Genomic DNA, 16,530 nt, shown 5'->3' with positions numbered 1-16,530 from the left:
TATTTAGGACTGCATATTGTATGAATATGAATAAACAACTCTTTTTTTTGTTGGCATTGTTAATAATTGTTACAAAATTTTCTCAGTATTGACTGAATAACACCTTATATTAAAGAAAAAAAAATGTCACACAATTCTTGATTAAGATGTTATTCAGGTTCTTCAAGTATTTGAAATACTGGTTACAGTACATATTCAGTTTTTTTTTTATTGTGACTACACAACTGACTCTTTGACAAGTGTGGTCAGTGAGAATCTGTACTCTCTTCTCCTAAAGGATTAAAGCCTACCTAACTTTGATTTTGATTTAGTTATAGGGAATGTTCTTGAATGTATGTGTGTATGTGTGTGTGCATGTGTGTGTAATGCATATGTTGGTCTGGTACATAGACAAATCAGGACTGCAACATTTTTAAAAAAAACATGAAAAGAGTGCACCTATTAACAAAAACAATAGTATTATTGTCTTATAGTTAAAACACAAGTGTAGAATGAGGCACGTTCTAGAAGAAAATTACTGTCAGCAGCTCCATTCTAATCATGTGTCCACCCCAAAAAATTGTTTTTATTTAAAATTGGGTGAATTTGATATTAAAAAAGTATCTATAATTATTGAAGCTAGTCATTATATATATATATATATATATATATATATATATATATATATATATATATATATATATATATATATATATATATATATATATATACACACAGACATACAAATACATATGTATGTAGTTTAATTTTATTGTAACCATGTACTTCAGAATTATGCTATTGATATTTTAAGCTGATTTTCATTTATTTACCTACAAAGAATCATTGCTTGATTTTCTTTCCCACTTATAAACCAAGTCTGCTTAATCACAAAACTTGTATATTCATTTTACACCCAAGTTATTTCTGCAAAGACAACCAGCCTGCTTTTGCTTACCATTTTGAGTTCCAGCTTGTTTGTTAAACGAATTAGGCCGATACATTTGGCCATCTGGTGGTGCAGTTCAGCACATATGAGTCATTTTGGTGATTTATCAAGATGAAAGAATTTTTATCTACCAAGCACATTTTTTTTTTTTTTTTTTTTATGGAATAAAGAAAAGAACTTCATATTTAAAAATAAGACATTTTATCATACAATGCAAAACTCAACTTGCATTCCTATTTAAGGCAACATATAATGTATCCACATATGTCATAATTGTATTTTTACCTTGAATGTCCAGACATAAGTCCAATGTCCAGTGACAGTGTATCATGTGCCAGCAGCCCACCCAATCACTGAGCATCAGTTGTTGCTGATATAACACAGGTATAAAGCTTCTCAGCTTTATACCTGTGAGGCTGTTTGTTGCTGCCCTGTGGAACAATATCATGTTTTTCCTTTTGGGTGTATTCTTACAAATAGGCATCAGTTACTGATGGAGGTTTAAAGAGTACCATACTCATGGAGTGTGGGCAATGGGTAAGTATCGCTGCCCAATCCAGAGCCTTGGCATATGGAGTATGGAGTAGGGTGGCTGGTTCCTTTCTCTGCTACCTTTAACATTACTAGTCATTGCTGACCAACACCCATTTAAACCTGAGTAAACCTAGGAGTGGGTAGTCATCCTAGAAAAATCCTGTGACCTCCAACCCCAGACTTCTTGTTTTATAGTCAGACTTACTACTGAGGTACCATGCTCCCCAAGTACTGATAGATAATACAATTTGAGAATGTATAATTTTTATGTTTAAACATTCATAAATTCAATATGTATGTAGATTTAGTTAACACCTACAATTTCAACTTGTAGAAAGAAAAGTAGCTATGACAAATGATGCAGCCTGAGGAGATGCAAGGCTAGGGATAAGAATGTTAGTTACTACTTGTTGGGGAAGGCAGTGAAGGGAGGCCACTAAAAGTAAGAGGTTGGATGGTCTGAGTGGGTCACTGGGGCAGACTGAGGCTGTGTGACTACCCAAAGTAGCCTGAGCTCTCTCTTGCAATGCTGATATCAATAACATCCCTTCAGTTGATAAGCCTGGCTCTGTCAAAAGATAATGCATATTAATATGTAAATGGCCATCCTGATCTACATACATATGAATGTCCCTTGTTAAAGGGAGTGAAGTTGTTATGTGATTGGTTTAATGATGGTTATGGTTTAATGAAAATTGTTAGATTGAGGTTCATAGTGCAGTATAAAGATGACTGCCTTCAGTAAGATTCCATTTCTTTCAATCTCTATAGAGCATATTTGTTCAGTAGAGCATTCACAAAATCTAGCTTTATTGGTCATTAAATACATGTTGTGTTACAGTGATGGAAAAAGTAGCTGCTTCATAAAGTGCTATTTTTTTCAAATTTGCTGCTGGATATGGACAGCACAGACGAAAGATTGGAAAAGATACACAGGAGAGACCATATTATTCTAATGAACAAACATTGGTTACCAATAATGATGATGTCCATGAAGGAAGACAGGGACTATGATGACTATTAGGTTATGACAACTTACGTGATCTTAGAAGAATGACTGCAGAGAGGAGCATCAGCTCAGTGGAATCTAGGGAATACTGGCGGCACATTCTGAGCGCTGCAGAAACCTGGTCCGCCTCCTCACTTTTGTACATATCTGGCTACAGAGAATACAAAGTTATTTTAGTTATTTATCTATCAAGCATTTATATACCTAATATATCAGTATGCAGAAATTGCACAAACATGATATCCTATGTGGATTCAAAGCCATGAACAATCATGGTATGCGTGTAGGAATCTGCACGTTAGTAGGATAGAGTGGAGGTATTAGTTATTATATCACTGTCTTTTCTTTGCTAACTGGCAATGTACGTTTTCACTTTCCAGTGGTGTTGTTTCGGTTCCATAATTTATTTTATGTACTGCATTCTTGCAGAGAATCTATCAAAATTTGATCAAGAATATACAGATAAAACATAATGCAATGACACGCCAGTACATACCAATATGCCATCATTATTTGAAACTTTAAGATCAACCTTTGTTTCATTCTGGAGGAGGAGGAGCAGGTCCAGAGGCCAGTAAGCTGCATGTAAGAGCAAGAGTTGAGGCCACGCTCTTGTGAGGAGGAGCAGGAGGTCGTTGTGCAGTAGTGGGGTGAGGAAGGGGGAGGTCCTGGCTTGACGCACCAGCCAACTCAACACCTGCACTCCTATCTCTTCCCGTAACTGATCTTTGGTGGAACACGAAAATAAGATGACGTAAATATCTATTTGCGTTCAATGAAGCAAGTTTTCATGTAGTTTAAGGATAAGAGCTAAATTCTGACATACATTCTTAAAGCTCCCGCCTTCCTTCCCATTCATTAAATTTGCTATGACAGAACCAAATTATATCGATGCAATCTCTTGATCTGTCATCACTCATGTTTAACCCCTCACCCGCACCCCCCCCCACACACACACTTTGTACTTACTTGAATTTGCAAATTGATGAGGGTTGGGTCGCACAGTGCTGAAGGCAGAAGTGTGTAGCTTCAAAGGCGGGAGGCAGAGGTGGGGAGGTGGTCGTGGCGGTAGAAAAGGAGGAGAAAGGGGCACGGAAGGAGCAGTGGCCAACAATGGATTGGAGGCCAGGAGAGACGCAAGGCTGAAAATAATAAGTAACTATATAATCTGGCACTCATGAAGCTATAAAATCAAGGTTCATATATTCAGCCAATTTCCTTATTTCTCATACCGCTCATCTTACTGTGGAAATACTCACGACCAAGGCTTTTCTAATGAACACCAGTGACTCGTGAAGACCGAGGGCACTTCCGGCATAGCGGGTATGGGGCCAGAGGATAGCTTCGGCAACGGGTGGAAGGTAAAAGTAGGCAGTAGTGGAGGAGGGCCGCTTATAGTCACGTGGGACTGATGGGGAGGAGGAGGAGGGAGAGGAGGAGGAGGCGGCGGCGGCCCAGTACGTTCCGAAGGAGCCGTCCCCATCTCAGGAGTGGAGCAATTAGTGAGGGAAGTCTGCTGTTGGTGCTGCTGCTGCTTGAGTTTAGGTTTTCTTGGGCCTCTTTCTTCTTGCACAGCTGTAAGTAAACAATGACGTTACTGACTAGTGAAATTTGACTTTTCTGTATTATATATATATATATATATATATATATATATATATATATATATATATATATATATATATATATATATATATATATATATATATATATATATATATATATACACACTTACACCTATAAGAAACCCATTAACAATCTCTGTGGTCTTTGGATATACAAGTAGTTCTTCTGAGAGCCTAAAGCGTTTAGAAATCTGAAACAGAATCATAGCAGGAGAGCACGGCATGTATGCGTGGACAAAATATCCACATCACGCGAGTCCAGGGGAAGAGAAAAGTATGTGTAACGAGTTCACATGTCAATATTTGATCCGATATAGAGGATTATGGGGATGGCGCGCCACATACACCAGCACACCTGTAAATATTTAATTATCTATTGTGCCTGCTCACCACAGGAAAGAAACCTATGTATCTGATGTTGTCTTTTCACTGTAAGAGAAAGAGCAGGAGGAGGAGGAGGAATAGAAAATGTAAGAAAATAATAAAACAGAGTCAATAAATGCGTGTTAGCGAGGCTGAGGCGCTGCACCCTCTGTCCTGAGTTGGTAGTAATGGATGGTATCGAGAAGCGGAGAGATCATAAAAATTCCATGTAACTTAGCCTCTTTACCTTTCCGGACCAATACTAAATGTCACGTTCATGTTTATCGTCTTATACACATTTTATTTTTCTGCACTATGAGCTTCGATTGAGGTGAATGATAGGGATTTGTCGTAATGTATAGGAGAAATATGAACAACTGTAGTTCAACTGTAAAAAGAAACAAATATTTTCGGCGGAAAAAGGACCTTGCTATACAACTCATCTACAACAGCAACTATTACTACTGCTATTACACACGAGGGCAGAAAGAGAACAGTTTTTAGGAAAAGTATTAATGACAGGTTGGATATATGAGTGTAGCAAGTCGTCTGAAAGAGAATTCGAGTATAAGGAAAGTAGTGCAGTTAGTGGAGAAAAAAAAAAAAAAAATGTTACAAAAATGGTGACATGGCAGATAAATTCACTCGTGTACAGAATTAACAAGCATTGCGCAGTGACCCCTTCATCAGTTGCGGCAGCGAGGAGTGATCAGCCGTAATCAGCAGCAGCAAGCCACTTAATTTCTTGCTGATATTTCATTCTGGAGTGTCGCAGCCTCAATGTTTATGGGGGGAGGAGGGTGGAGGGCGGGGATTTGCCGTCATTACCACAGGGATAAATACTCAGTCCCTGCGAGCGTCATTTCCGGTGCTGACAGGTTTTAAGTATCGACAGTAACAGTTATTTTTTGATGTGTGAATCAAGGATGGGGCGGGACGTGTCGGGCCATTGGTTCTTGCTGTAAATAATACACGTGAGAGAAGATTTCCGTGGCACACAATCCGGATTAAAGCCATAAGCTCTTGGATTAAGGCGGGTAATAATGCAGGGGGACGAGCACTGACGAGGCAATTACTCGGCATTAGTTCACCGATCAGCTTGAGTGTCTGCACAGCTGAGGTTGTGTTAATCAAGCCCATTTTATTCGCCTACCCCGGAATCACCATTTGCCTCATTTGGCGGTAAGTGTTGAATACTAAATGAGCGGCAAGGGGGCGGAGGGACACGTAACACTCGAAACACTCGATCGTAACCAACACGCAGATCTAAGGGTTTGCGTGGTGAAGCCTTGTTAAGCATGACACTGCCCTCCACTCACACCCACGGCTGCTGATATTAAATGAAGCTAATACATAGGCCTGCAAGCTACTCTAGATTCAGTAACTAATAATACATCAGGCAACAGTAAGTCTGCACTCGACAAGTTATGATTATCCACGTACTGGCACGGACTCACCAAACAGATGCACCTTCGCCGAGTGCTTACCTGTCGCCCAGCGTGTGATAATGATAATCACTGACACCGCAAAGAGTGTGCACGCGTCTCCCACGTGCTACCACTAACATACACGTGTCCTGGCTTAGCCTAACGCATATGTAATAGAATGATTTCAGGGCTGGGTGTGTGTTAGAGGTATATATACGTAAATTGAGGGACAGTTATACCGCAGGAGTTTTCGAAAAGATTTTTAAAAGTACGTCTATTTGTAACTCGTGCTTTGTTGCTTTCGTCATGAAGCCAACAATGCCAATATCTAAACTTTTTTCCTGAATTTTTACAAGTCTTATTGATTTGACAGGCGCTGTTATACATAGTTGGTCAAACACGAGCTGCTTCACCAGTTACCCAGGTAACCGTTATGAGCTTAGCGCCCCACAGCAACTCAGATCCACACTAATACACAACACTGAAGCACCGGAATGAAAACTAATCGTTTTGAAAAATAAGATTTCCTTATAACTGTATGGATCTCTGACAGATCAGGGACATAGAAAACTAAATCTTACAACATTTAGTCACAGAGCGGCAGTGCAGTTCATAAACTAGATGTAGATGGATGGGACGAATGCTTTCTTGATGCTTACTTCGTCACTCGTAAGTTTCATGGCGTTCTCGAGCGGAACAGAAACTTGGTCATCACGTCAGATGAGATAATTACACCAAGGCAGTTGCTGTGGTGGGTGGGTAAACAATGGGAACACAAAGGTTGCGCCACCGGCCACTCAGAGACTGGAGAAGTACACACGCACACACACGTACACTCGCCGGGGTGTTTAAGAATCAGTGGTGTGTGTCATAGTGAGTGTACGATTCCTGCACGTGGTCCACTTTGTTCTCGTGCTGCACGTGTGTTTACTCTCAAGCTCCTGGTTCCTCACCGCCCGCTGCTTAAAGGTAATTAACTCAATGATTACATTTCTTACTTACACAGTACCTGCCATTGTTTCCAATGAATAGCTACATGTACGTATTAAGTAATCCGCACGTACTTAAAACGCCTGACGAACACAATCATATTTTCTGTGTGAGGTATAAAATAGGAACTTCAATCCCATGCTACTCGTCCATTGGTCTTGTATGTTTAGGGAAGTACAGCATGTTAGACTCCGTGCAAAAAATGCCTCAGTCATGCCTCATACATTATACATGCAAATAATAATCCGTGTATGCATTAAACATCGCACGCTTGAATAGATACAAGACATTCCACGGGCATATCAAAACACTCCAAACACACGCACATTAGGCATCGCACGTGTACATCAGAATGGGTCACTTACTACACGTGCTGGCAGACATCACACGTGCTCCTCTCCCAAGACCTTCAATTCGAGAGTGGTAAGTAGATGCTTTGCGATAAGGGAGGAGGAATGGAGATTGGGCATAGTCTGTGTGAAAGTGGATGAGGGAGTAAGGTGATGAGGGGGACAATCTGAGGAAATGGGAAATAAGTGCAATAAGTTAAAAAAAAAAATGAATGGTAGCATAAGAAAGCCTAAAAAAAAAAGAAAAAGAAAAAAAAGCAAATAAAAAAATTGATATTGATACAATAACATGAAAAGGATATATATATATATATATATATATATATATATATATATATATATATATATATATATATATATATATATATATATATATATATATATATATATATATATATATATATATATATATATATATATATATATATATATATATATATATATAATTTTTATTTATTTATTTATTTTTTCTTAGCAAAAACACTGATCCCAACAACATTTATTTTACTTAATGCAACAAGTATTATTTTTCTTGGCTAGTAATCCTACACTTTCCTTAATTCCCATTCTTTCCTCGCCCCCACCGTAAACACAACAAAGGACTCACTCGAGCACCTGATTTCTACGCCTTTACCTTTAAAATCACGTAAATCAACCCGGTACCTCACACCTGCACCTTCCTCCCACCCCTATTCCCTCCTTCTCCCCGCCTCCCGACATTACTCAGCCGAACACCTGCAGCAGCCTTCTCCCTCCGCTTCCTGCCTCCCCTTCCTCTCACCTGTTCGTTGTCACCTTCCCTCGGCCACCTGCACTCCACCAATCACCTCCACCCCTCCCTTCCACACAAGGACACCGGAATATTAGCCTCACGAACAATATCTACTATGATCAATAGGTGTTAGATCAGCAGTTTCTTGCTATATACGCCATAGGTGGCAGAAGTGAAATGGAATATGTCAAGTAGTTCAAGATCACAAACATTAAAAAATGAACCGATTATCAAAATTTTGGTTTTGTTTTTGTTCTTCAAATTTACTGGATTAAACTTTTCTACGCCTTGCAGTTCTTTATTTATTGCACACGGTTATTCAAAAGTGTCACGTAAAAGCATTGGACTGAAAGAACTTTTTACAAGTGCTGCTGTCACCAAGGCGCACTTTCTTACGCAAACTTGCGTTACACTTAAGGTTACTGAAAGTTGTATATGAGAAAATCAGTTGACGAAGGGTAAATAATCATCACATCTAAAATTTAAGTAGCTTTTAGAGTCCATTAGGTGCGCTTGGCGATGCGTGATTGTCAGCGGGCGTGTGCGTGTCAGAGAGGGAGGGTGAGAGAGAAGCACCCGAGCCCCTCAAGTCCCTGGACCCTTGATCCCTAATCCCCTGACTCCCTGTTCAACTGGATGTTGTTGTTAGTAGGGTTTCCTCACAACTTGTTTCTGGATTTTATCTTTTCTCTGAGTATATATATATATATATATATATATATATATATATATATATATATATATATATATATATATATATATATATATATATATATATATATATATATATATATATATATATATATATATATATATATATATTATAACAATAATCTTTTGTTATCATTGTTTGTGCTCAAGAAACATTATGATGAAACATTAAATTGTACCCTAAATCAACTATCTTGGTGAGTTTATGAAGTGTATGCAATATTTATTCCTGTATGTGTGTACATATGTATGGATGTTTGTATTTATGTACAAATATATTATGTACAGCCCTACCTAAAATTATACATTCTTTTGTATCTACATGCATAATAGAGCACACACACACACACACACACACACACACACACACACACACACACACACCACGGTAAATCTGCCACACGTGCCCGCCTTGCCTTCTCTCGCCTTTATGTAAGTTGACCCGTCACCCGTATCGACGAGGCTCGCTAACTATTGAGTCCTGGCTAGTGTCAACCACGGATTGTTATGTTGAGTTCATTTTTTAGTATTTGCTGTTTCACGACTGAGTTGCACTCTTCTCTGAGCCATCTTTTGAGAGGAGAAAAATGTGTGTGTGTGTGTGTGTGTGTGTGTGTGTGTGTGTGTGTGTGTGTGTGTGTGTAAACCAATTGTTCCTTGTCATATCAACCCAAAGTTAGATTTTGATGCATCCTTTTTTATACTGAATGGGACAAATAAAAAAAATATGCCCGTTTCTTTAAATAAATATATTTCTTTCGGGTAAGATATGAAGCATCCATTCCCTTCCCATGAATGATTAACTAGGAAAATATTCTACAATCTGTCAACAAGTGTGAGTTGTGACATGATCGTGTATTTCTCACCGTCGTGGCTGAAATGACTCGACGGGGACGTTGTATGTTCGTTCTTCGCCAGAATTCTGGTTAGACCGATGGCTGACTGAATGGTTGGTCGATTTACTATTTTGGTTTGGTTTAGTCCACCTTCCAGCTACATATATAATATTATTAATACTTAAAGGACGAAGCTGTAATTTTTCTTCATTTATTATTATTTTTTTTCCGAGATATTCGTGTATGGATCTTCACACTGCCCGATTCATTCATGCCTCATGCCGAAGTGATGAAAAAAATTGCAATACCATAGTTTTATTATTATTATTATTATTATTATTATTATTATTATTATTATTATTATTATTATTATTATCATTATTATCATTATTATTACTATTATTAATATTATTTACATGCTACCATTTACTGTACAAGTTATCACCGGAAATGTGTGAAACGTTTATTCTTAATCTCAAGGCGACTTGTAGGGGACAGTGCTCCGTATCAGCTGGTTATAGAAACATTTACCTGGTGATTTCTTGTGGCTAAAAAGTTGTCGAGACACTATACTCTGTGGCCTTCGAAGATGATCCTTACCTAATCTATTGAGGTATTTGATTATGAGGGTGAGAGATTAGATTAGCAACACTGACTCCATCTAAGGAAACAATTTATCTTTAACAGCGTTGCGTGCATTGTGTTGTGTGCACCCGTGCATTAAGTTAGGTGCATTGCGCATCCGCTGTGGGTGCCCGGTACACTAATTGCCTTAGTCGCGCATGCGTTCTGGGCACCCTCATTAATTTCCAGGAATACTGTTTAGGTTTGGCACAAAAATTTCTAATCACTATTCCTACAAAATTGTTCGCTCTTTCAAAAAAAAAAAAAAAAAAAAAAAAACATTCTCTTGCCTCATATTATTATTTATCTATTTATTTATCATTATTATTATTTTTTAAGTGTTAGAAGTACAATTAATCGTATGTAAAAAAGACACAAGTGACTAAAGATTCACCGGAGGTATATGACAACTCCTTTGACGGAAAGTTGTCAGCAGCTACCACACGTCCAAAAATATTAACTACCAAACGTATATTGGTTTCATGCGCCAAATAAATATAAACATCAATAATAAATATATTTGAATATGGAAGAATTTCATCGAAAAAAAAAAAAAAAAACGCAGCTCACGAGCTGCTTTATGTCCGCCAGCTGGCTTTTGGGTTTTTCAGTCTCCTGTGTTCATGTTTTTTGAGATGTCCGTTTGTCTGTCTGTTTCACACACACACACACACACACACACACACACACACAACCATAAGCAAAGACAGCATGCAAACTAGAAAATAGAAACATGAAGGAATCAGTAAGAGAAAATAACTTTGTGCTAAAAAGTCACTCACGCCACACCATATCGTGCTAAATGTAATTACACTGAGTGAGAACACATAACAAAAAGCGCTGTAAAAAAAAAAAAAAAAAAAAGGAAACTTCCATAAATTAGAAGAAAGAAAGATGGGGAAAAATAAATGAAGAAAAATAGAGTAGAAAAAGAACGAATGAGGACAAGTAGATGAGAAACGGAATTAGAAAAGTGAAGAAAGCAGTAAAGAAGGAAGGAAAGATAAGGATGGAGAAAACGAGGTCAAACAAACCTTCTGTGTTCATGTTGACGGAGAGGCATTTCTGAAGGCGACAGTGTGGACACCAATTCCTTCTTGCCTTATCCACCACGCACTCTCCCTTCCCAGCTGTGAGGGTGAAGTAGAGATGACTTAGGATATGGCCAGAGAGAATGAACCCAAATTGATAATACTGAATGTTAGAAACTTTTCAATATTGCTATTAAAACTGTGATCATAGGAAAAGCAAACTCAGTCATGGGACATAATGAAATACTGGACAGCAAGCAGGAAGTTGTGTATAATGGAATATTGTGGCAGATGAATGAGGTTCTTCGTGCATCACTTGTGGAGCGAATGAGGCGGTGTTGAGTGTTTCAGAAGTTTTAGTGAGACGGAGGATTTGAGAGAAAGAAGGAAAAGAATAATAAATTGTGTTTCTAGGTGTGTGTGTCCAGCATATACACACACAAACACAAGCACGCGTGTAACTCATCCAGGTCAAGTTTCGTTCACTAAGCAAAGAAGAGTGAGCGGCTGCTTTTGACCCTTCCTCACTATCCCGATAATAAATCATAGCATAGACCACCACCCTGCCTCGTGGCGCCACCAACGCGCACTTGCCCCGAGCGCCTCACAACCTCCCCGGCACACGGCGTAGTCAATTACCTCGCGATTCCCTCAAATTTGTGTGTGTATTACGACCACAGAATCGATAGCTGCACTCGACAGCACCACGCGTTACTTACTCTCCCGGGATTGGCTTCAGGCACCACAATAGCCTTTTGACCCCCGCTTGGTGAGCTGTTGAAGTATGGAGTTTTATATTCAGTAAAGAAAGACTCGTTTTCAATTTTTTTTTTTATATATTTATATATTATGTTACTGTTTCAGAAGTATTTAGATTTTTCTTTGGAATTTTTTTGTTTTTGTTTTATTCTTTAGTGTTTTGTTGTTGCTCTTGTTTGCAATGCTCTAGTTTGGGAATGTTATGATAGGACATTGGAAGGAAAGTTGTAATGAACAGGAATTATGCCACTTACTGTTATTTAGATTATTATTAATCAATTTAGTTTATGGTATCCCAATAATTTCAACAACTCTAAAAGTAACATTCAAGAAAGATTCACCAGCAACCCAAGGCCCACCCACCCACCCACACACACACACACACACACACACCTGACGTGACTGACCGTGAAAGCCGTTTTTCTAGTAATTCTTCGTCTATTTTATTTATTTATTTTTTTTCCGTTCAGTTTTTGTCACCTTGCACTCAGTCATCGTCAGAGGTTAGGCGATACCGACTCACCAGGAATTTTCCCGCGACACAATACAGGTCAGAAGAAAGTGACTGGTGTAAAAACTGCGTGTCTCGAGTGTGTGTAATTAACTTCTGACACACGACGGTTACTGATGACGTTTTTGTTGTGTGTGTGTGTGTGTGTGTGTGTGTGTGTGTGTGTGTGTGTGTGTGTGTGTGTGTGTGTGTGTGTGTCTGTGTTAGTGCTGCAAGATCACCTGTAAGTACCTATTTGCAATACACGAGCACTAACCTCGCCCCGGCTGTTGTGTCATGCTAAGAAGTTAAGAGGAAGTAGAAGAATAGGAGCGATGTTTTGTACTGTGTTAAACTGCTACCGTAAAGTAGTATACTATATTACTGCGCCTTATAGCTTTTCACATACATAAATTAATGTGTATGTGAGCTAGTGGGCAGAAAGACTGGTTAGAAGGGTAACATTTAGCAACATTTAATCTTTGAAAGTCCTTATTAAAACTATTCGGAAAAGAAGAAAATTTAGAGATTCTCGACTGTCAGGAAACTCACAAATGCAGGTGTACGAGACACCCTTTCTGATTGACCTCTTGAAGAAGCAGGAGCAGCCATCGCAGCAGTACACGCCGTAGTGCTTCCCGTAGGACTTGTCTCCGCACACCTGACACAACACAGGGACAGGCAGCGTGCGTCCTGCGCAAGAAAATAGGACAGATTGAGATTAATATGTGGTACTTGCTAAACACCCACATACGAAAAGTTGCACCTCAAGGAAACGAATCGAAAAAAAAAAGAAGAAAAAAAAATATAGTTCCTTAATATTTCAGTGAGTAACAGCCAATATTAGAAAAGGATTTATTTCTTGTATATTATTGTTTTTCCTTTTACGTTGTTCACTCATGGCTATCATTAAAAGATGACCCAGAAAAATAATACGATAAGAGGACAGGGAAAAGATAATGATTAGGAAGAGAATAATGGAACCGAGGAGGAGAAAAATGTTAGTTTTCGAAGCTCAAATGAATCCCTTGTTTCTCTCACCATAAAACTGGAGAATCAGGCATAATAATTTTGAAGTCTATGTTGCTTAAAAATGTCAGAATATCCCGCGTGACGACCGTTTTGTCTTGGGGGGGGTTCTGTTTTGTGAAGATGGTACAGCTGCGTGGCTGTCTTTCAGAGGGTTTTTAGAAGGACGTGTAGAACTTTCTATTAAAGGCAGTAAAATACTTGTTGGGTTTGTGGGCGAATGTTTTTTTGTTAATAGGATTTCTTTCGAATGTTTGTCAAAATACTATCAGTCTTCATACCCCCACGGACAGTTAGTTTTTTGATGACGAAATGATACACATTCAAAATAAGTAAATTAAGAGTTACATTATTTAAGGAGAAATCGATTTTTGTTTTATTTATTTTAGGTGGAAGCGATACATATTTCTTATTGCTATTTGATGAACAACTTGGAGAACAAAGTAGTTTGATGAAGGATCAGTCATGAAAAGGGTTTTTTGTTGCGGAGAGATGCAGGGAAGTTAAAGCTTATGTATTTCCTGTGATCTATAATCATTTGATGGTCTACGAGAAAAGACTCACGTGTGGAACTTGCGTAGTGTTTATCAATAGATATGTCGTACTTCTATGCTGCACGATCTTGTTGCGTCCCTAAATTTCAAAGACAGGCACTTAAGGGTTCAAGGAACGTGTTGAGTTTTTATGACTTTACTTGATTTGTATTATTTCATATATTTGCACTCACGCGATCATGTACACAGCATACTAGCATGAAAAAAATAAAAATAAATAAATGAATAAATAAAATAAATAAATAAATAAAAATAAAAATAAATAAATAAATAAAAATTGGATTCTTCTATCTTGAAATGAATTCCATTGAATACCTCGAAACACTTCATATTGCATTTCTGATTTGAATTACTTCACGCAATTAACATTTAATGAGAAAACTCATCCTACACATACCAATCCACCTCTGTCAGTATATAACACCAACATTTTACTCTGGACTGCGTTACAACTGTTTGGCTCTGCTTATGAACACTGTGACAGGCGGCTCGCCCATCTTGATCCACTTTGGCCTGACAGCTCTATGTAGCTTGTTTGTCTCCTGTCTATTTCCGTTTCCTATACCTCATAATATATATACACCGTGATGTTATATTGATTTTTTGCTCCATCAAGGCTTCTGCAGCTATAAAAATTATTTTCCAATACTGTCATCATATACTTTTTCCCTTAACTTACAATAAGATTAATTTTCGAGTAACTATATTTATCTTCCCATACAGTTTATTTTTCCATAAATTTCAATAAGGTTAATTTTTTAATAACTTCGGTAAATCGCATCTTCATCTAATCATGAACAAGGAGGCGGCGTTTCGTATACTGTGGCGGCTGTCCGTCTTGTCCACGTCATTAGCTGCCGGTGACTTCTGCTTCCCTTATGTACTAATTATGTGATAGCCACCTAGATATCTTTCTTGTAATCTGCTGCTCTTCTCCGGTTCTGTTAATCTTGTGATCTCATCTATGAAGGTGTTGATAACTTCTTGTAATCTTGGTACCTGCTTTCATGTGAATAATTTTTCTTCATTTGTTCTTTCTACTTTCTTTCTTCCTTATTTATTTGTTTACTCTTGTCTCATTTTCTTTCTTCTTGCGTGTTTCATTTCGTTTTGGTGTTTCTTGAGTTAAACAAATAGATAAATATCTAGATGAATAAATTAACATATTACTAAATAACTATATTAATAAACAGATAAATAATAAACAAGTCTAATGAAATGAAATGGTAGAGATGTTGGAAGTAAAGGACTGATTCAGACACATGCCCTGTGTTAACAGTTTAGCACGTGAAAATACCACAAACATTCCCACACTGTTTCACAAATGGCATTCAAGGACGGGCCCGGAACACACCATTCCAAAATAAATCTTTGTCCCCCCCCCCCCCCATCCCCAGTGCATACACTCACCCATGGCTGCGGCGAGGCGACGATGAGCCTCTTAAGACCTCCAAAACAGTTTCTTTGCACTGGTGTTGCAATCAGCGTTATTCTTTTGACGTGGTACAAGATTTATTTGACCTTATCCACCATGTCTTCGTTTTCAAAGTTCACTTCAAGTAAGCAACAACAGAAGATGGAAAAAATAAAGAAGTTCTTCCTCCTTCGAATCACAATAAAATATCACTTTTTTTTTTCGGAATGAGAATATGAATCGTGGACACAAGAATAGATATTGCAGTATAGTAAATATTTTCAGCGTGTCTTTCAGTGGGAATCATGTATTCCTTCGAAAGAGTCTTAAAAAGGAGGCGGCTTAGTGGCGGCGGCACTTTGCTTAATGTATGCAGAGCAGCACAAACACCGGTAATGCACGCGTAATGCAGAACTAGGATATATGTACTTTCAGTATGCTAAGTATATTGTTTACTGTTTAAGAATGCACTGTCTTTTAAAGTAAAATTCCATCTTTTCTTGTTGCTCAGAGATACTGCATCTCCTTGTCACGTGAGCCCGTCACGGTTTGCAGTAAATGTTTCTCAGTATTATTTGCTGTTTTATAATAATGATCAGCACTGTTATGACTTTTCTTGTGTGTGTGCTTTGAAATTAAGATTATTCTGTGTTAATGACTGATTAGTCACATCTTAGTTTTTGCATCACATTTGCATCATTCGACGAAGAAATCAAAACTCGTCCTCGTGACTTTAGTCCGTAACACTTGGTGACTCGTGCATCGTGCTCGTGATCATCACTTCTTGTCCGACGATCCTCCGTACTTCAGAATTCCTTTGATTCCATCAGCTAAATTTGAGTGTGCGGTCAAGGATATTCTTAAGTCCAAGGGAAGTCATCGGTCCACTCCAGCGTGACTTTTTATGGCAAAGAAAACTTCGTTTTGTGCGTATTTGAAGGTGTTTTTTGAGGACGGCGACTTATTCGTCACCTTCCTTATGGGAAAGCAATCTTAGTGGTGGCTTGATCCGTTTGGTGACCTCAGGACCTCTGGCTCTTGGGGCGACTCCGAGTGACTCTTGGGCGCCGCACCTTCACAGACG

General features: G+C 38.3%; 1 protein-coding gene across 1 annotated transcript; it reads right to left on the bottom strand.

Moving 5' to 3' along the window:
- Positions 1-1,110: 1,110 nt before the first annotated feature.
- LOC135106078 (photoreceptor-specific nuclear receptor-like) lies at positions 1,111-15,446 on the bottom strand. Its single transcript, XM_064014918.1, has 8 exons — positions 15,443-15,446; positions 13,002-13,142; positions 11,204-11,299; positions 3,731-4,046; positions 3,441-3,613; positions 2,968-3,197; positions 2,502-2,622; positions 1,111-2,030 (listed from the first exon to the last, which is right to left on the bottom strand). Exons 1-8 carry the CDS (start codon positions 15,444-15,446, stop codon positions 1,786-1,788), a joined length of 1,326 nt encoding a protein of 441 aa, XP_063870988.1. The 3' UTR covers positions 1,111-1,785.
- Between the last annotated feature and the right edge of the window lie 1,084 nt (positions 15,447-16,530).

Source organism: Scylla paramamosain, chromosome 12 (assembly GCF_035594125.1).
Source record: "Scylla paramamosain isolate STU-SP2022 chromosome 12, ASM3559412v1, whole genome shotgun sequence".
Lineage (NCBI taxonomy): Eukaryota > Metazoa > Arthropoda > Malacostraca > Decapoda > Portunidae > Scylla > Scylla paramamosain.
The sequence above is the reverse complement of the archived record's forward strand: the minus strand, read 5'-3'. Positions and strand labels throughout refer to the sequence as shown.

Excerpts from the sequence above, each read along its gene's own strand:
- LOC135106078 (XM_064014918.1), bottom strand. Across the intron at positions 4,047-11,203 it reads CGTCAACATGAACACAGAAG|CTGTGCAAGAAGAAAGAGGC; the intron begins GTTTGTTTGACC and ends GTTTACTTACAG. Across the intron at positions 2,623-2,967 it reads CAAATAATGATGGCATATTG|CCAGATATGTACAAAAGTGA; the intron begins GTATGTACTGGC and ends TATTCTCTGTAG.